This window comes from Sardina pilchardus, chromosome 9, assembly GCF_963854185.1.
Source record: "Sardina pilchardus chromosome 9, fSarPil1.1, whole genome shotgun sequence".
Lineage (NCBI taxonomy): Eukaryota > Metazoa > Chordata > Actinopteri > Clupeiformes > Clupeidae > Sardina > Sardina pilchardus.
The window spans coordinates 10,198,080-10,218,822 of record NC_085002.1 but is presented as its reverse complement, the minus strand read 5'-3'; the positions used below and the strand labels follow the sequence as shown (position 1 = coordinate 10,218,822).

General features: G+C 41.4%; 1 protein-coding gene across 2 annotated transcripts; it reads right to left on the bottom strand.

Annotated features, from left to right (window-relative positions):
- Positions 1-6,121: 6,121 nt before the first annotated feature.
- dnase1l4.2 (deoxyribonuclease 1 like 4, tandem duplicate 2) lies at positions 6,122-14,555 on the bottom strand. 2 transcript variants are annotated; one of them, XM_062545683.1, is made up of 9 exons: positions 14,364-14,555; positions 13,435-13,544; positions 11,972-12,066; positions 11,047-11,133; positions 8,815-8,927; positions 7,866-7,978; positions 7,536-7,693; positions 6,985-7,081; positions 6,122-6,620 (listed from the first exon to the last, which is right to left on the bottom strand). In XM_062545683.1, exons 2-9 carry the CDS (start codon positions 13,513-13,515, stop codon positions 6,537-6,539), a joined length of 828 nt encoding a protein of 275 aa, XP_062401667.1. In that variant the 5' UTR covers positions 13,516-13,544; positions 14,364-14,555; the 3' UTR covers positions 6,122-6,536. The 2 variants fall into 2 exon arrangements, with proteins under 2 accessions (XP_062401667.1, XP_062401666.1); XM_062545682.1 differs by having other exon boundaries at positions 13,435-13,520.
- Positions 14,556-20,743: the final 6,188 nt, after the last annotated feature.

The window sequence follows — 20,743 nt, the reverse complement described above, 5'->3', positions numbered from 1 at the left end:
CCCAGCATGAGTCCAGCAGGTACCATTTCCCCTGGAGACGCACTGCATTCCAAAGGTGGTCGGACTTGGTGGGTTCGGCTTGAGGACCGGGCCGGTAGTTGGCACCTTTGCTGTGACCACTCACCTCCCGGCACTCGATCCCAACCTCACTGCAGTAGCATACAAGAGAGGCCGGTGAGGAAAACAAGGCTGTTTCTCAAAGTCACGAGCACATCCTTGATAGAATGCGATTCTTGCGAGTAAGGTGCTAGAGAGACAAGGCTAAGCACCTTCCTACCGTAATTTCCAGACTATTAGCCGCGGCTTATACAGTGATTTTGCAAAATTTCTTCAGCTATGAGGTCAATACAGGGGGGCAGTTAATATGGTGCTAATATGGTTTTGTTTCTTTTAACTGGCATAAAACACTGTCCTGCGGCTTATACACAATGCGGCTTATATGCGGGAAATTACTGTAGTACCTTCCCCAGCCATCAAGATGCAATGGACCAGCCTAGCGAGTATGGAAGTGCACGTCAACCGCTAAATGTTAGAATTGCCAATGGTAATGGTAGCCTAGTCTGTTAGGCCTGCACAAACTTCGCATTGGGCGAAGTTACTCACAGATAAATTGATAACAAAAGTGATATTATCAAAACACATAACTAGTCATGCACATTGACCATATGCATTTATGAACATGCACAATAACTTTGATATAAGTATACCAGAGCAAATGTTACGATGACATTAACAAAACACATCAGAAATCGTACTTAGCCTACATTTAAACATGTATGGTAGGCCTACTACTTCTTTGCATCTTCTTTCCATCCCTCACTCTATTTTTAAATCACACCTGCAGAGAATTTCTAATCATCCATTCGCAAAAGATTGTGGGTATTTTCCGAACGCAGAGGATCCATCGGTGCATCCTCGAAAATTCTCAGAAATTCTCAAAACGAAAGACTCAGTAGGCCTACTTGATAGAATTTTAAAGCATCCTTAAAATTGGATCAGTGCTTGACGAGATTCGATGACTTAAAAAAGCAGCTTTGAAAGACCCATCCTTGACTTTGAGTTTGAGCAACAGCCTATGTCACCAAAATGTAATAGCACTACATATGAATCGTCCATTGACTAAGGTCAAAGGTGAGAGGTCAAGGTACCTGCACATCTGCTTGCACAGCCTGGCGTAGTCACAGCAGACGCCTCGGCGAGTCTTGATGACCTGCTCAGTTGAGGTTATCTTCCTGGAGTATCTTACGTCATACTCTACACAGAGACATCCAAGCACACCCTTGTGTCATCTGCCAGTGTAATATCAACTATTAATATTATTAGAAATGGCTATGAAGAAACTGCCTTGGGTATGGGTATTGCGATGTCAGGAGTATGGAATAGAATGATGATTAGACTGACCAATGTTGTGGCACAGCCAGATCCAGATAGCCCTGAACTTGTGCTTGTCATTCTCTGCACCCCTGGTGATAGCTTCAGTGATGGCCTTCACAGAGAAGATCCTCTTCCTCCTCAACTGCAACAGACAACAATATGATATAATCTCTTACACTTACTGTACACAGACGCACAAACATACTGTACACCTTGTTTTCCAATGGATATCACTAATGTCATTTACATTAGTGATATCTATTAGTCAAAAAGCCTGTTACTGCTGGCCCGGCTTCTGGCTTGGGAAGATGTGCACATTGGACCTCTGGCCCTGGGCACCAGTTTAATATATTTTCTTATCAGATATCGAGATAACAATCAAATGATAATCACCTCCTCTCCGACTTTGATGGCATGGGCATCAGTCTTGCTGAATTCTGCTGGGCTGCGTTGAACTCCATCACTTCTTTTGCTTCCCCTCCCACTCAAACTTGTGTTAACAGCACCCATCTTCTCTTGTCTTGTGTGTTTCAATGGTGTCGAAGGGATGGAAACCCTTGCTTAAATGTACATTTGTGAAATAATTAGTTTTAATGTATCTCAAAATCAAATCACAATTTCTTTTTCATGGACACATTATCTATCCATCTTCTCATATGGGCAACACTCACTTTGTCATCAAAGTGAAGTGTCCTCTTATTTTGCATATGACAAAAGCATACAATTAAGTAATACACAAACATTCACTTCACTCCAGTATATTTCATTATGCATTCTTCAACTCAACATGTCTGTATGGAGCGATTTTTCACCTATACCCTGTTTCTCGAGGTCACTGAGTACTGTCAGTCCGAGAAACCCCCCCCAGAAACAATCAATTATACCAGAGACGGTTGAGAAAGCTTCTAAAGGATCTTGGGTTGTACCTAGTCCGAGGTTCTGCAGCCAAGAGCTAAAGCAGTGAGGCAGCTATAGCTCGACACTCTGGCGGCATGAACGTGGGCGCTCACAAACATCCCCCCAGAGTGGAGCACCATAGATACCTGGAAGCTCTACTGTAACTGTTGGCTGCAGCAATTCGAGCAAGGCAAAACCGATTTCAGGGGAATTTTGAAACAGTATTCTGTGAATTCTCCTGGAGTAAAGAAGACACACTATTTCATCTGATCACTGATGAGTGTATCTATAAGTGTATATGCGTATTCAAAAGTAGCGATACATAAAATTAATAGATTAAATATAGTTATTATTGTATTATTGCTATATGTTATACAGCATATATGATATGTATGTATTATACTCGTGAAGGGTTAAACAACCTAGGGTCTATTTATGGAAGATAACAAGTTCAAACGTTTTAGCCGCACTCACAGAAGTGTAATTATGTTTTGAGCATTGTCAAGTGGTATAAAATAGCGGTCGTTTTTTTGTATTTTTTTTTGGGGGGGGGGGGGGGGGGGGGGCTTTTTATGCCTTTAATGACAGGACAATAGAGAGAGACAGGAAGCGAGCGGGAGAGAGTGTCGGGGCGGGATCCGGAAAGGACCACGGGGCGGGAATCGAACCGGGTCGCCGGCGTGCGGTGCAGGTGCCCCAGCCAGTTGCGCTACGGCTGGGGCCAGCGGTCGTTTTTTTTGACATGGTAGCTTGCCCCTTGTAGCTTTCACTATATGCCATTGAGCCATCTTCCACAAATAGACCCTATGCAATTCCGGAATGTCCCTTTAATGTCATCCAGGCGTCCCTGTTATGAAGACTGGTCATTCATGCACCTGTGACTCACACATTTGTCATAGTTTATGGACCCTCTAAAAGCCCTGGCCACCCCATAAAGTCTTGTTCTGCCACTGCTGACATGGTCTCACTTTTGATATGCAAATTTGCTGATTTCCTTTCTATGCATGACCTCAAAATAGACTAACAGGTTAAATAGGCTACCCCAATAGCATAAAGAAACCAACCTCTTCCTGAATCAGTCCGGTGTCCATTTTTTGTGTGCCATTATACATCAAATCACATTGTAATGGACATTTGGGGCAGCCGTGGTGTACTGGTTAGCGCATCGGGCTTGTAACCGGAGGGTCGCCGGTTCGATCCCCGACCAGTCCACCACGGCTGAAGTGCCCTTGAGCAAGGTACCTAACCCCTCACTGCTCCCTGAGCGCCGCTGGTTGGGCAGGCAGCTCACTGCTCTGGGTTGTGTGATTCACCTCACTGTGTGTTCACTGTGTGCTGTGTGTGTTCACTAATTCGGTTAAATTGGGTTAAATGCAGAGAACTGAATTTCCCTCACGGGATCAAAAAAGTGTATATTCTATTCTATTCTATTCTATTCTATTTGTTTAAAATGTAGCCAAGACTAACTTAAGGGAGCCTGCTGGTTTCGTTTTCTAAAAATAACAGAAGTAGGCTATGGCAAACATGTAATTGGTTGAAACTTACCCAGGTCTACATAATTCAACTATCATGTTCTGTTCTGTCAAAAATGTGAAAGTGAAAGTAGAAGCTTTCTAAGATATAGGCATAAGCCCCCTCTGTGACAGACGCCAGCAAGGTCCAATCTCTTCCATATTCTCAATCCATACTCTGTCTTGCCCCTCTCTCCACTCCTATTGTACTGACATTTTCAATATTCTATCTATTTTTATTAAATGTATCCTGTGATCTTATTCCAGTGACTATTTTGTTTGAGGTGCTACCCTCCATCCTACTAATATAAAGTCATTGTTGGTTTTAAAAGCCTGTAACCCAATAAAATAAAGGCTTTTAAAAAGACCATGAATCAGACCATGTCCATTTTTTGCATTCCATTACATCAAATCACATTGTAATGGACATTTGTTTGTACAAATGTAACCAAGACTAACCCAAGGTAGTCTGCTGGCTTCATTTTCTTAAAACAATGTAAAACTGACAGAAGTAGGCTATGGCAAACATTGTAATTGGCTGAAACTTACCCAGGTCTAGATTATTCAACTTCATTCATCTTCTGTTCTGTCAAAAATAAAAGTGAAAGTAGAAACTTTATAAGATATACCCAGCTAAGCCCCCTTTGTGACAGATGCCAGCAAGGTCCAATCTCTTTAACCCATATTCTGTCTTGCCCCTCTCCACTCCTATTGGACTGACATTTTCAATATTGTATCTAATGTATTCAATGTGTGATCCTATTCCAGTGACTATTTTTGTTTGGGGTGCTACCCTCCTCCATCCTTCTAATATCAAGTCTTTGTTGGTTTTAAAAGCCTGTAACCCAATACAATAAAGGTTTTTTACTTAAAATTACTAGCAGACACTTTTGTCCAAAACCATGTACATTATGACTACATGAAACACCAGAGAGGTAGCTCACCCCTCCCTTCTGTATTCCCCCAGAAAATGTTTGGGGGACAGGTTAGGTTAAGTAGGTGCATGCACATCCCACCTCACTGGGGCCAGGTGCAGGACACAATAATTGTAACAGTGATAAAAGAAAGTAGATGTCCGCACACTGGAGACTCCAAAACCGACAAGGTTTATTAAAAACCACATGCAACGTTTCGACCCACTGGCCTGAAGAAGACCCTGGTGGGTCGAAACGTTGCATGTGGTTTTAAATAAACAACCAAATATTGTAACGTTCCCTAAAGGGTAGGAGAACGTTCTGCTAACCAAAATAAATAACCAGAAAAAAACGTTGTATTTCCGTTAGGAAAACTTTCCTGGGGAACCATGGGGCAACTTTCGCAACTTTCAGGCAACGTTCCCCTAACCAAGAAAAAAACGTTCTAAAAACGTTCTCTTAAAGGTCCCAGAGAATGGAAATAATTTTTTTCTTGGTTTTCATGAATTATGAGAGGTTGTGCATAAACAAAGAGCTTTCATGAACATGAGGCATGGTTGTGCCCTCCTTCATATGGAAATCTTGAACTTAGAAATAGACACTAAAAAACGGGCGATTCAGCAAAACTGCTTGCTTGTGATGTCAGACCTCGCAAAGCCATTGAAGTTCAATTGGGGTTGCCAAAGAGGGCGCCATTTAGTCAAACAGACCATTTCAATACCCAGCCTAAATATATGGTTTTAATTAGTCTTGTAAAATTGCAATTGAGTTTATTTTTTTAAATCAAAGTTGAATATATACTATTTTAACATCAGAGAACACAGTGCAATACTCAATTCATCCATTCTCTGGGACCTTTAACCAGAAATTGTTAGCTGGGGAGTTATTTACACAGGAAAACACAACTAGGTCTATTTTACAGGGCTTATGTGTAAAAGGAGTTATGCTGCATGTCTATTGCAACAATAAACAGACATGTCTGACAGAGATCAGCAAGATTCTATTTTATTTTAGGCAATATGACTGCTATAAATTGTTCATTTTTAATGTTAGTGCAATGCTTATTGATGTCATTATGCCGCTTTGGATAAAGTCTGTTGAACCATAGGCTAAACATAAGAATACACTGTGTCATAATAGAGATCGCTAAGACATGTGACCAACTTCATCAAAACACAAAGAATTATGGGTATGTTTGGCTCGCCTGATGCCAGCCCATGTAGTGTTCTGGGTCTATGATCTGGCATGATAATAATGAAAACTAAGCGTGAAAAAATTGTGTGAAAAAACGTAACATATTCTTGCGCTTCCTTACTGATGCTATCCATGCCATTCCTCGCCTTTTTGTCACCTCTGAAGCATGGCGTGCGGAAGAAATGAATCATGATTAATCACAATTAGTCACATAACTACAAAAACAAAAAGTATAATTAACTGCTTTATTTTATTGTATATTTTATTGTTTGACAGATCATGTTCAGCTCAGTTTGATTTCCATATCTCAGTGTCCCACAAAACAAAAAAAGTTTTTCTACAAAAGGATTTGGTATGAGTAAGGAGAAGGCTGCCCCTTGCTGGGTAAAGCAGGGATTGTAAGACATGCCTGCAAAGGCAAATAAGAATAACATAATAATAATAATAAAATACAGGGAGGGTAGAATGCTTTTGTTTTTGCTTTTAAATTCACACATGTTCCATTTGACATTCTTAAAACGACTTACAGGCTGTGCAGGTGTGATTATATGTTGTGAAAAGTTAAAGATGAACCCTGTGATGGCAGTATCCCTGAGTAGACACACATTTTAAAACAAAATGTGTTTATGACTAATTGTTTGTATAATTATGTCATTCTCCTCTTACGGGCAGCCTTCTTAGCAGGACATAGAGTCACCTCCACTGGATAGTGATCACTGATGGACAGAGCCTGGCAACACATAGAGAGAGAGAGAGACGCAATGTGAGACTGCACACACACAGTACACTTTCAAGTGCCACTTTAGAAAGGACCAAGTCTTTCTTCAATGTCCAAATAATCTCCACCAATGTTTTGTCAAAATGTCATTTAATTCAAGTGAGGTAAAAGCTACGCTAAATGGACTACATGTATTTTATACCAAGTCACTACTAGCCAATTGCAAACATGTTTAGACCTTGATCAGTGAGGAGACTAATTCTTGAGATATTCAAAAGCATAGCAATACATGGCCTTGCAACACATCACAAACTTGTCATACTAACCAAGTCATTCATTATTAAAAACCTAATTAATAATGAGGGTGAGGGCTTACCATCTCTTCAGAGAGTCTGTAGGCCTGGTGGAAGTTGAAGGCTTTGGCTGAGCCTGGAACTACTGCACTTAGCATGTCCTTCTGGTAGACTACAATCCTATGGGGACACAGATCAAGCAGGGCTTCACCATAAGATCTTTCAGAAAAAGAAGCACTACTTTGATGTATATGTTCTTCGTCAGGTATACTCGAGCAAAACCTGACTCAGGCGTCTGCTAAATAACCATAACCATAACCATATTTGGAGACGAATGAAAACACTATGAGAGTGTAAACATGAGTGATGAGACAAGTATTTGGTCCTCCAAGTCAACCGTTACATTGTTGTTCTTCATACTGTTCAGCTCCTGGTTTCTACTCTCGTAGGCTGTGAAAGTGCACACTGTCTCACAATTTTGCATACGTGGTGCTTGTGCCACTGTTTCTTGTTGAAGTCATAAGATAAACATTTGTATAAGGTTGGGTTTAACATGTCTGACTAACAGCAAAGGGACAGATAATAGAACTTCAGTTAGCTAAGCAGGGTGTTGTAAACATGTACAAAACCACACCTGTCATAGGTGTTGTCATTTGTAGTGCTTGCAGTTGTGTCCACTTCATCCCCAATAAGCCAGTGGAAATCTGGGTCGCTACGGATTCTGATCCGTTTCATCTTCCTCTTGGACACATAGGCACCATCTGCATTGAAATCCCCAAGAATCATGACATTCTGGGAAAGAGAGAGAGTGAGTGACAGAGAGAGAGAGAGAGAGAGAGCGATTACTATTATATAGCTAAAATAAGAAAAATATTAAGGAAAAGTAAGTATGTTAGGAAAATCTGCCATCAACAATTCTAATTCAGTATACTTTGTCAAATCCAGCTATTCGTTCTTCACTCACGTCTGTCTTCCATTTCTTCTTCATGTGCAGGAAGACGTCATAGAGTTCGTCCAGCTCCTTCTCGGAGTCTTCAGGCTTGGTGTGTACGGGGATCAGCACAAAGTCCTGCAGCACTGGGGATCACAAGCAAAACAAGGTGTTTAGTCCAACAGATTAGGGGACTCAAACTACGCATATGTATACCTCTGGGTATAGGCAGCAAGGCCGTAGCCATTGAGTCAAAATTGAGGGTGACCGAATGTCCGATATACAAATTCATGAACAGATTATGTTTACATATATTTTCTTTTTAAAAAATAGTAATAATGTTCCATAGCCCTGTTCTTCCCCTCTTTTGTGCATTTAATTAGGGATAAATAAATAACAACCACAACTAAAATTGGGTGAACAAAGATCTCTGTGTTGCTATAGAAAAAATAAGTCCAGATATTGGGGCAAAGTTGAGTTGGATTTGTATGTAAAAACATAGACCCTTAGGCATACGCCTGTGGACAGATTACCATAGTGATTTTGTAACCAGTATTAAAACCAAACACAACTGCACCCTATACTGAGCTATAACACTTATTAACTTATTGAGTCCTTATTTCCTCTTTACAACTTTCCTCACTCAACCATGCCACCTGCTATCGCTGGCCAATTCACATCATATGAGTTCTCTGTCTCTCTTCTCTACTGCCCTGAATGCACCAAAGTGAAAACATTAGAAATAATAATTAAAAAGTTTCTTACATGATGTTCAGGAATGGACAACTATAATTTCTAGTGAATCAAGAAATATTGATTAATCTTTTGTAGACCCTGTACTTGCTATTGTTATTGTTCAACACATTGCCCCATCCATACACCACACCCTACCTGCATAAGAACATTACTGGCATTGCCATAGGGCATGCATAGGCTATGTGAATGTGTGTGTGCCCCATAGAGATAGAACCCCTGGCTGTACCTGTGTGAGGAGATGAGAAGCGCAGGATGAAGGGCTCTCGGGAGAAGGCATCCTCATCGCCCACCTGGTTGTCCTCATACTGGTAGGTGTCCCTCAACTGCACTTGGTCCTCTCTTCAGCACACACACACACACACACACACACACACACACACACACACACACACACACACACAGGACATCATTTCTATTAGTGCGTGCGGAACAGGACACTGGCATCACTGACACTGGTGTGGCTGCTTGCCTCTGTCCCAGGTGCTTTTAGTCCTGCCTGTGGTCATCTGTAGCCCTTCACACACACAGTATTCATGGCAGAATATTTTACCCCTCATGTCGACGCGTCCACCCTTTTTACACACACAGTGGCCAAATAGGGGGCCCTCTTGGTGCCTGCATTATGCCGACAACAAAGATAAACTTGAGCCACAACCATGTCTGATTATCAGATTATTTTAAGCCTCACCTGGGGGCATGTTTATGCCTTAACACTCACCCAGGCACAACCCTCTGTCACCCCCTCTCTGAAGTTTTACTTGATGTGTAGTCTTGTCTTGTGGTTTCCCCCTGAGCCAGGGATCTAACATAGTAGTAATGGAGACCCATAGACCTTTTTCACAGCAACCATTTTGACATAAAATAGTACAACAAGCAAAGATGTTGATTATTTCTTTCTGGTAACAATGCTTTTTGGAAATATTCTTATAATATCTTATACCGTTGGAAAGCCTGTCTAGTTTCCTTTCCTTTCCTTTTTAGTTCTGTTTCTAAGGAACATACTTGTGGGATGAGCAGCAGAACTGTATATGGGTAAGGCCCATGAGAATTTGCCGAATCTTCTCTGTCATTGCCAAACAGCTTATTTGGCAATGTATTCATTTCACAAACAGGAGCCTCAATAGCATGTGGAAGAACCATACACAACCACAACAGCCTGGCAACAATGTCTTCATCGGTGCAATCCACATACTCAGCTCTGCTACTCATCCCACAAGTGCATGTTCATTACAAATGGGGCACACTTTGAAAGAGAACTAAACAGGCTTTCCAATGATACAAGATCTATTACCAGAAAGCATTGTTACCACAGAGAAATTATCTACCAAACACATGTCCTTACTTTTTGTACTGAGTTTATTTCATGTCAAAATAGCTGCTGTGAAAGGTCCATTTTCCTTCTCAGGACAACAGAACTCTGAAGTGTCATGTTAAAGTGTCCCCAAGAACAATTTCACAATAACACTTAAGCTATTGCTCAGAAGTGTGAACAATTTACTCTGAAATATGTATCTTACTAAGATTGCCCTAGAGAAATTCCACATAAATACTAGCTGACTGACTGAAAAAAAACCATACTTTATGTCTCTCTCTGACATGTACAGTCCTTCCCTCCTCCTGCGTGGGCCTATAGGGAGAGCTACCGAGCTAAATAAGTTGTCTGGGAGGCCTGCCTGTCGGAGGGCAAGTTCAGGCAGGCGCAGGGATGCCAGCTCGCACAAAAGCAGCCTATACTGGAAGACTGGCCACCAAGCAGTGTGATTTAAACACACTGTTTTTACGAGGCAGAGTATTACACTATCTGATAATGCATGTCAAAGACAAGTGAACAACTTTAAAATACCTGTTCTTACATGGCTATTTGGCAGTTCTCGACTAAGGCAAACTATTCAAATTAATGTAATAAAATAAGCTGCTCCAGGGCTGTATCGCAGTATGTAAATAATTATTTTAGTAATCAGACAAGTGATAACTCATCAGTATAAAAACACCTATTGGTTTTGTCTCTGGCATTATGACTGCCTTGTAAATGTTCAGTGTAATTATTCAGTGGCCCAGAACTGGACTAACATCAGTTTACATACTGGGCATTTTGCATCACACCCAAGGTATATGGCTCTGAATGCTCTATACTAGTTTATTTTAATATTACAGGTCAGTATTTAAAACAGTGTCCACTGTTGAGAACAGTCTGGTTAAACACAAAACACATTGGCTATTACAAAAACTTAATCTGTTTTCAGCCAAAGGTCTTTGTAAAGCCAATGTTTTCTGTCTCTTATCTAGTTGCTCTGAAATTGATACTCTAAGTTCTCTTTTCTGTGACTGCTGAAAGTTCAAGGTTTTTTTTAATAGGACACCTGGGTGGTCCTGATTACACCTTAAGCACACACGGTACTTCTCATGTTTCCACAGATGTATGCGGCAAACCTGAATCCCGAAACTGAGAGAGACCCACCTGTAGAGACAGACAAACTGTTCCTTATAGTGAGTGCGGCCCAAGGAGGAACTCACCACCATGGTATAAGGGTGCTTCTTGTTTGCTCTGTCACAACACAAAGACATATGGCACAGTTATTACAGCATATTCATGGGTTCCATCAGGTCTCTTTCCACAGATTAGAGATTAGATTAGATTCAACATTATTGTTTTAGTTAGTTGGTTGTCACTGTGATGCAGAGCTAGAGTTCAGTAAAGTGACAGCTGCAGGGAAGAAGCTTCCTCTGATGTACAGGTTTATTAATCAAGCACCAAGCAGTCTGCATTCATAATCAAGGTGCTTAATTTTATATCCTTGTGGAAAGGGACCTGATGAAACCCATGAATGGAATGAAAATCATGTGACTTGGGAATGTGTGCTCCAGATTAATCAGTAAAGATGTTTGTTTGCTGTACCCTCAGATAAGAGGCTCTGACGTGGTGAGAAGCACTGCATCATTTAATTCTTTCTGACACTGTTATAAACTAATGGGTGCACTAGACCTCATAGGCCACAATCTGATGAGCAGGTTTTGGTGTTGTGGGTTGTGGAATGTCCATGTGGGGATAAAACACACAAGTCCTGGGTACATCTTAACATGATAATAGCCAGGTATGTTTTGGGATTGTTGAAATAGTTGGGTTGGAGGAAGTCAAGCTATTTTGAAGTATCATCTTGTTAGCTCAGATGACAAATATACTTTTTTGAAATGATAGAACAACTATCTCTCATCAAGATAAATGATCCATGATTAATAACAATGGAAAAAAGGCCATTTTAACAATTGTTCCGTTTATTTCCTAGACTTAATGTCGAGTCATTCACATGCACATTCATGGGTCCGCCAGACACACTTATGGACAGGCTGACTGTAGGAAAGACAACAGGGGAGTGGTGACTGACCTTGTATCATTCAGCTCCCTCAAGAACTTTTCCATGGCTTTGCCTGATTTGTCCACCACCTCAAGTATCACGATTATACTGTAGCGTGACACAATCTACAAAGAAAAGACAAACAATGAAGACAGCAGATCTTGGGGGATCTGTGTGTTTTAGAACCTACTAGTTTCATGATTGCAGATCACAGTACTAACTATACAGCACTGTTTGATATCATGATGAGTTAAATCATTACTGAACAGTGCAATATTACATTTCAGAAGTCTCCTTTGTAAACATGAATCATAACTTTAATTAGGTCTGCATGCAGGTTACATTCAGCCGTATCTGAGTGTTTCACACCTGCCAAGACCAATATCTTATTTTCATAGTCCACACATTGTCAATACAATTCTCAATACAATTCTCTTTACAAAAAAAAGAAATTCACTGAAATATTAGAGAAATTAAGAGAATGTTAGATAAGGTGCATTGTCAATTGCCATATTTAGATTGTAATGTGATTTCTCTATTAGCCTTGTGTTAAGACCCTGCTGGTCAGTCCTGGGGTTGCACCCTCTAGTCTAATGCCTGTGTGGGCTCTGCCCCTTGAATCTCTTTCCCTGATTTGCAGAGAAAGGACCCCATTGGTGTTTGGAGTAATGGGTGGTGCTATATAACGACGAAGGAGGAATGGACGCGTTCTCTCTGGCTCTCTGATCTTGGCTCTGCTCTCTGCTCATTCGCTTGGGCCTGCTCTCTGCGCTCCATGGCTGCTCCTCTGGGGAGAGCCGCAACCCGTTGCCAGCTTTGCACATAGACGTCACGTTTTACACTCTTTGTTTGATCACCCTTAGACACTTTGCATTACACTTTTCTTTATCATATACTGACTTTACCCTTTTAATGTTTCAATAAATATATTCTATTTAAAACCTTTAGCTACAGTGTGGTCCCCATCCTTAATGTTACGGCTACCTTGAGCCCGGTGGTCGTGACACTTGTCATAATTATTTTTTTCCATAATTCTTTCTTTTTTCAGCTAGCAGACATTCAAAATTTGGCAGCCGTATTTCCAAGCTGTATCTATTCTAAAGTCAACAGCAGATATGCTTGATTAATACATCAATCAAGCAATCAGTCACTCAAACAATCAACCAATCACTGTCAATGGAGTTCCCCAAACTGAAACTGGGACAAACTATATCAAGTGTGATGTGCATTAATCATCACCTCTTTGAGCAGTGGATTCACAGGCCATTCATCAATAGATATGTGTACTGTTTTTTGATGACTATTGTTTTCATTGGAACGTTCTATCTCTATCACTTATGTATGTCCCCTGCTGTAAAACCAAGAGGAACGTATTGTCATGTCAACACTATTAATCTATGACATAGGTTGACATCCAACAATCACATATGAGGTACATTAAAGTAAGGAATCTCATTCAAAATGGGTTACTGAAAATATTAGAAATGACTGACCTTGACCAGGTATCTGACAACGTTTTCATCAGACATTTTGGTCAAACCCAGCCGTCTGACGTTAAAGGATGCCACCTTCATTGTGACTGTTTGAATGAACACAGGGACACCTGTTGTTAATGAAACTGTGCTTATCATGAGATCAGACTTTAGAAAGAGGAGCAGACACAATGAATAATTCAAGACTTACATTATACTCACACAATTGCTAAAATGTTGATAAAATAAATATGCTATACCTGCTATTAAAGTCCTCCAATGAATTGTAACTGACTGATCTCATGTGAATATGACATTACCTCTGCTTTGCCAAATGCATTTGTTACTTGTAAAGGAACGAGAAGCTGACAAGACTGAAACAGTGTAGAGAGCACAACCACAGACCGCTGAGCTAAGCTTGAGCAGACAGAAGGAAACCACCAGAGCGCTTTCCTCAGACGCACGCAAACATAACTGACAAGCAGCTCTAACTTTTACACTGAGGCAAGCACACACCACCATACACAAACATAAACACATCTTAGGCAATTAAAGCAGAGTTTTATCCAGCAGGCAAAAACACACACACACACACACACACACACACACACACACACACACACACACACACAGACACACACACACACAGACACACACAGACACACACACAGACACACACACACACACACACACACACACAAACAAAATGCATAAATCCAGGAGAATATGAATGTGAAGCCTATGCAATAAGCATTAAAAAATATGATTTTTGTATACGGTTGTACATGGTTTGCACATCGATAACTGGCGTTCATATTTACATATTCCAGGAGAGCTTGAAACTTAAAATGGCGAAAAAGTTAACGGCAAGCCTAATCATAACAGTTACCAGAGGCAGTGCGTTGTTAACTCATCAGGGAGGTTTACCCTGTGTTAAATGTTCAACTTACCTGTCGGTTTAACGTCTGTCTGCCTTAATTCCAAAAAGCGTAGCCTGCGAGCACGACTGTCCTTTATGTGTTTTCCCTTTGGCCAGGGAGGTCTAAGGTCTGAAGGTGAACAACCAGTCCTCACTGATCAAAAGGTGCACTCAAATTAAGATCTGACAAGAATTGGCTTGACTATGCGTGCTTGCAAACTCTCCCCTCTGAAAAGAGGAAATGGTAGTTTGGATACCACAGCATCGTATGCAGTTTTATGAGAGCTACTAGATTGGTAAGGACATGTTAAACATTAATAAAGAACCAGGAAGTGACCAAACTGACAGTTTTAATACAAATAAACCTTGACTGAACAGATATTTTGGATTCAGCCATTTGACAGCATCAGTTTACACTTGCAGGGAATGATCAACAACAACAGAACTGTGAATTTGAATGTACTAGCACTCAGGTGCTTTGAGGCAAATAACACCACAGGCACAGACTCTTCAACTGTCCACAACTGATGTCAAAAAGGACCTCACAAAGATCAACCCACGTAAGGCTGCAGGGCTGGATAACATCTCTGGATGAGCTCAAACTGTGCCGAACAGCTGAAGGATTTTTTCACAGCCATTTTTTAACATCTCGCTTTGACAGGCAATGCCTCAAAAGTGCTTCCATCATTCCTGTCCTGAATAAGCCAAAGCCAACCTGCCTAAAAGCCTTTAGGGAAAGAGTTTGTATGCTGCTGAAACACTGTAATTTCCCCTTGGGGATGAATAAAGTACATCTATCTATATCGATCTATCTATCTATCTAAATGACATTCACTCTGTTGCCCTCACATAATAATTAAATGCTTTGATTGATTGATCATGCGGCACAAGAACTGCTTCCCTGCGGACTTGGACCCATTCCAGTTTGCTTATTGAACCAATCGGTCAACAGAGGATGCTATCTCTACCATGCTCCACCTTAGACTGTCTCACCTGGAGCAGAAAAAAACACATTTTTTATATATATTTTAGCTCTCAACACTATTATCCCTTGGCAGTTGGTGGAGAAGTTGCAAGTGGTGAAGGTGGACACTGGCATCTGCAGCTGGGTCCTCAACTTCCTGATGCAGCGGCAGCAGATAGTCAGGGTGGGCAACAGAACATCCAGTGCCATCACAGTGGGCACGGGATCCCCCCAAGGCTGCACTCTTAGGTCCTTGCTCCTCAGCCTGCTCACTCATGGCTGCACTGCCAGACTCATTAAGTCTTTTCTCAGGTGTGGAAAAGACCAAGGAGATGGGGATAGATTTTTGGAGAGCAAGCAAACACCAACATAGCCTACCTCTGCTTATCACTGGGACTGCTGAGTTGACGGCCAGCATTGTGAGATTCCTGGGAGTCCACACAGCTGATGACCTATCCTGAACACCACAGCAGTCATTAAGAAAGCACAGCAGCGGCTCATCCCCTCCAGAGGCTGAGGAAAGCAGGTCTCCCCACTACTCATCTCACCACATTGATTCTACAGGGGCATCATCGAAAGTGTCCCGACCTACAGCTTCACTTCCTGGTTTGGGGGCTGTAGTGCACAGGAGACAAATCAACTGAACAGGATAGTGAAGATAGCAAACAAGATTGTGGGCATCAAATCAAGGCATCAAGCCATCAGCCCTCACATATTTTCCTTCATGCCATCCAGGAGGAGGTGCTGAAACATCAGCTGTAAGACCAGCAGGATGTCGAACAGCTTCTTCCCTCAAGCAGTTATAAATAAACCCCTCCCCATCAACAATAAACACATGCATACACATACACACACACACACACGCACTGTGTGAAACTGACGAGAAACAATATTTAATTTATTGTATGTCACTCTTAAAGTACAGATATTGAATTAAAAATGTGCTTTTCTATCACTTTATATGACAGAGTTAACGACATGGTTAACACTCCCGAAGAGGTTAACACTCCCGATTTCTAAATATTTTGAAGTACCGTAACTGCTGTGCCTTCATTACTTTCAAATTGGATAATGACAGATAATGTCCTAAACTGCTCATGCCCTGTGGCAAACGGGGATCTGGGGTCATTTACTAGCAGCATTCACAGTCATGGCAAAATAACCTCCACATTTTCATGGGAAAGAATGATAATTGTCTACGAAGTCTACTTTCAGTTTTATAAAAGGATTTGTTAATCTGGCCTCATATTGTACAAACATTGACATGGATGGTATCATATTGTTTTAATTTATTGTAATTTATTTATTCATTATTTACCTTATTCAACCTCATTCAAAAAAAATTCTACATAATGCTATGTGCAAAATGCAATATAATGTGAAATAACTATTTTTACATCATTGAAAGCAGGAAGTGCACCAACATTCATATTTCTCCCATCTCAGGGGAAACTGCAGGATGCACGACCATTCAAAAGCATGAATTGGTTTTTAATGATACAAACCTTAATGCAAATTGGTGAAGTGTCCCTTTAATATCGTACCCAAGGCCGTAGCCAGGATTTTCAAATACCGAGGTCAAGGGCTTTGCTAGAAATGTTCGGGGGCGCCCCCCCAATGAGACGGGGCCTGGGGCATGCCAGAACAGAAGAAGGGCCCGTCTTTAGAATTTCTGTTTGTCTCAAACTACATAAATGGTGTGTTTAGCAACCAAAATGTGAAAAATGTTCTTGGGGGAGAAACGCCCAAATCCCCGTTTACATCAACGTCTGACCTGATGATTTTAAGGGTCTCGGCCAGGGTGGGTGCGCCATGCCACCATGCACATACCATTCGTTTCAACACACCCCCAACAGAACAGACTGCTGAGAATGCTGTTGCCTCATTATTGAATGAAGAAGAATTGCATTGTTTGTCTAGAGCTTTGCGACCACAACTACCATGTACTTGCTAGGAATAGCTCTGTTAGTTCCCTCGTGGAAAGATCTTTTGATTGATAGCTGTCCCACAGCAGTGTTAACTGATGCAATTGACGTTAGTCTATGCAACTGCAGTCACAAAGCTAACATTATTTGAGGCTGCCAGGCTGCATAGACAGTATTATATGAATCAAGATGAATGACAGACTTAGGTATATGAATGAAGGCACAGGGCAAAAATAATAATCATTAATCAATAATGACAATTTTTTGTGAAATGTGACTGACTATTTTGAATATGATCATTTCACTGGCATATACTGTGTGGTAGATAGGCCTACATCATTACTGGTATATCCTTCAATTCATTGAAGCCCTTGATACAAGTACATGTGTCACTGTTTACCTTTTACAATTCTGCCAATGCCATGGACCTTTTTCACAGCTGCCATTTTGACATGAAATATATGGCAGGCCCAGGTGTTACTAATGACATCGCCGACGTTGCAACGTAGAAACACATCCCAAGTGGAAATGTGTGCACACTGATGATGCAAATCACAAGGCTACACAGAAGTTTGCTGATTTCATCATAATGGATTTTCTTGAGGGGCGTCGACAAATAGCTGGAGGTGGCGGCAGAGTTTGATGCTGGTGTGCGGGGGTTGTATTGAGAATAATGGCATCTGAGTAATCAAATGATGAAAGCCGAGTGCACTACTCTCATGTCAGCACCGGTGTGTGCACCCCTCTAAACTTATAGCCTAGATATTAGAAAGCTAGATACCACATTGTCTGCCGAGTTCTATTAGGTGGCATATGTCAGTGCGGCCGCCATATTGCTGGGAGCAACAATACTGTCTATGTGCGGCACTATTTCCGTACGTTCGGAGCCCAATGTGGTATCTGCTTTCTAAAATCTACAGAACAGACTTCACTAATGTACTGTATTTAAACATCTGTGCTTGCCCCACTATTTCATATCAAAATGGCCGCTGTGAAAAAGGTCTATATTCATGGGTTTCATCAGGTCCCACTCCCTTTACATAAATCATGCACCTATTATGATTGCAGACTGCAGGGCTTGATTAATACACCTGTGGAAAAGGACTTGATGAAACTCATGAATAGAAATGGTGGGTTTGCCTATGTTTGCGAATTTGAACACACCTCTGATGACATAGAGTTGCCGGGAAAACACTGACTAACTGCTCTCTTGCATCATCGCATTACTGTATGTTGTAGTATACCATGGAATTATGAAATACCAATTGAAAAAACTAGGTGAAATAATCTTCTGCGATCAAGGCAATATTCAAACCAAAATAACTGCACCCTCGACTATGATACTTTTTAACTAGTCAGTTTTTGCTCATTTACTCACCCCATGCCACCTTCTATCCTGATCAAGTGGCATCATCATGCCACTCACCCCTCTCTCTTTACTCTGAATGCATTACATGATCACATGGACCCATGGTAATAAAGCCACTCAAGGGCATACCCAGAAGGCACATGTTGCTCAACCAAGTTTTTGAATAATTGCTATTTGACTTATTTCAATGCAAAGATTTATGTTCATATGATTATACTTCCACCAGCAACACTCAAAGAGTAACGTTGTGGCTCAAAGATTTCATTACATAACATTAATGTATACAGTACGTGCAATAATAATATAACATAGCCCCTGTCAGCAGTCCAGGTCTTGCAGTGGCTTGCAGGCATATCCAGCCTGTGAGAGCTGGCAGGGCAGAGCTAGTCTGGACAAGTTGACATGCAGGGACCAACTGGTGATGGTGACGAGGAAGGACTTAACATAGAGGGCACCTGAGGTAGTGAAGCAGGTATGTTAGGCACATCATTAAAGGGATATTCCGCCATTTTTGGAAATACGCTCATTTTCCACCTCCCCACAAGCAAAACAATCGATATTTACCTTGTTCCCGTGCATCAAGCCATTCTGTGAGTCTGGCAATACAACTTTTAGCTTCAGCCTAGCATAGATCATTGAATCGGATTAGACCATTAGCTTCTCGCCTGCTAGCTTCATGTTTAAAAGTGACTAAGATTTCTGGTAATTTTCCCATTTAAAACGTGTCTCCTCTCAAGTTAGAAAGTGCAATAAGACCAACTGAAAATGAAACCTGGCGTTTTTCTAGGCTGATTTGACATGGAACTCATCTGGCGTAACAATCAAGGCAACTTGCAAACTACTGGCACTACTACTGCTTGCTGTCTATGGGGACTATTTTCAGATGCTCCGTACGATATCACTGTGCCTATGGTACGTTTGCAAGTTGCCTTGATTATTACGCCAGATGAGAGTGTAGTTCCATGTCAAATCAACCTAGAAAAACGCCAGGTTTCATTTTCAGTTGGTCTTATTGCACTTTCTAACTTGAGAGGAGACACGTTTTTAAATGGGAAAATTACCAGAAATCTTAGTCACTTTTAAACATGAAGCTAGCAGGCGAGAAGCTAATGGTCTAATCCGATTCAATGATCTATGCTAGGCTGAAGCTAAAAGTTGTATCGCCAGACTCACAGAATGGCTGGATGAACGGGAACAAGGTAAATATCGATTGTTTTGCTCGAGGGGAGGTGGAAAATGAGCGTATTTCCAAAAATGGCGGAATATCCCTTTAAGGCAGTTGAAAGCCCCCCCGCACCTCTCCCCCCCACGCCCCTGTTGTGTTATTTAGTCTGACGTAATAGTTTGTATTCAAGTTAGTATGGGTCTGTTTTCTTAAGAGTCTGGGCCCCCATTGTAAGTGGACTGATGATCTGGATTGAATGGCCCAATATACCTCAGTGAGCACAGTTTGTCTCTTACAAAACAAAAAATACAGCATAACATAAATCATGCCATAGATCAACATATCTGTTGTCCTGCTTTCTTCCTTTTCATGTTTACTTTGGAAGGTTTGGCTTTTCCAAGGAATTGGGCTGTACGCCTTCACCCTCCAGACATACATGACTGTGGTTGGGGTGTCTGAACACGTAAATGGGCAAAACCACTAAAATGGGTTTTTTGGGGGGCCACAGCATCTGGGGCATATTTTAAGGGAGGAGTAGCCCTCATTTACACATGTATCTTAATTGCTGTGTACTTGAGAATGTTTATGAATGAAGCTAAATAGAGCCCCCACGTGAGGTGTCGCTGAGATGTGGTGCCTTGTTACAGTTGCTGGGCGTGTCAGTCACACTATTTCTGCGTTGGGGTATGTAAACAAAATAGTGTTTTCAAAAGAAGTCAGCCAACTCCTACGTACCCAGGTGATACCTGGCCAATAAAGACAGACATACATGCGCATGCTTGTTCTGTCTGGGGGGGGGGGGGGGGGGGGGGTCGTCACATTGAATACTTTCAGGATACAGATCTCACCAAGGCAGCCAGTGCAGTGTGTTAATTGAGGCCTTTATGCAACTCTAAAGGAGGACCACTAGGACTCTCTCTTTCCTGTTACTCCTGTTATTTTCCCTAGAGAGGCTCAGCCGAGACCACGTTGAGGTCCTTTTGAAGGA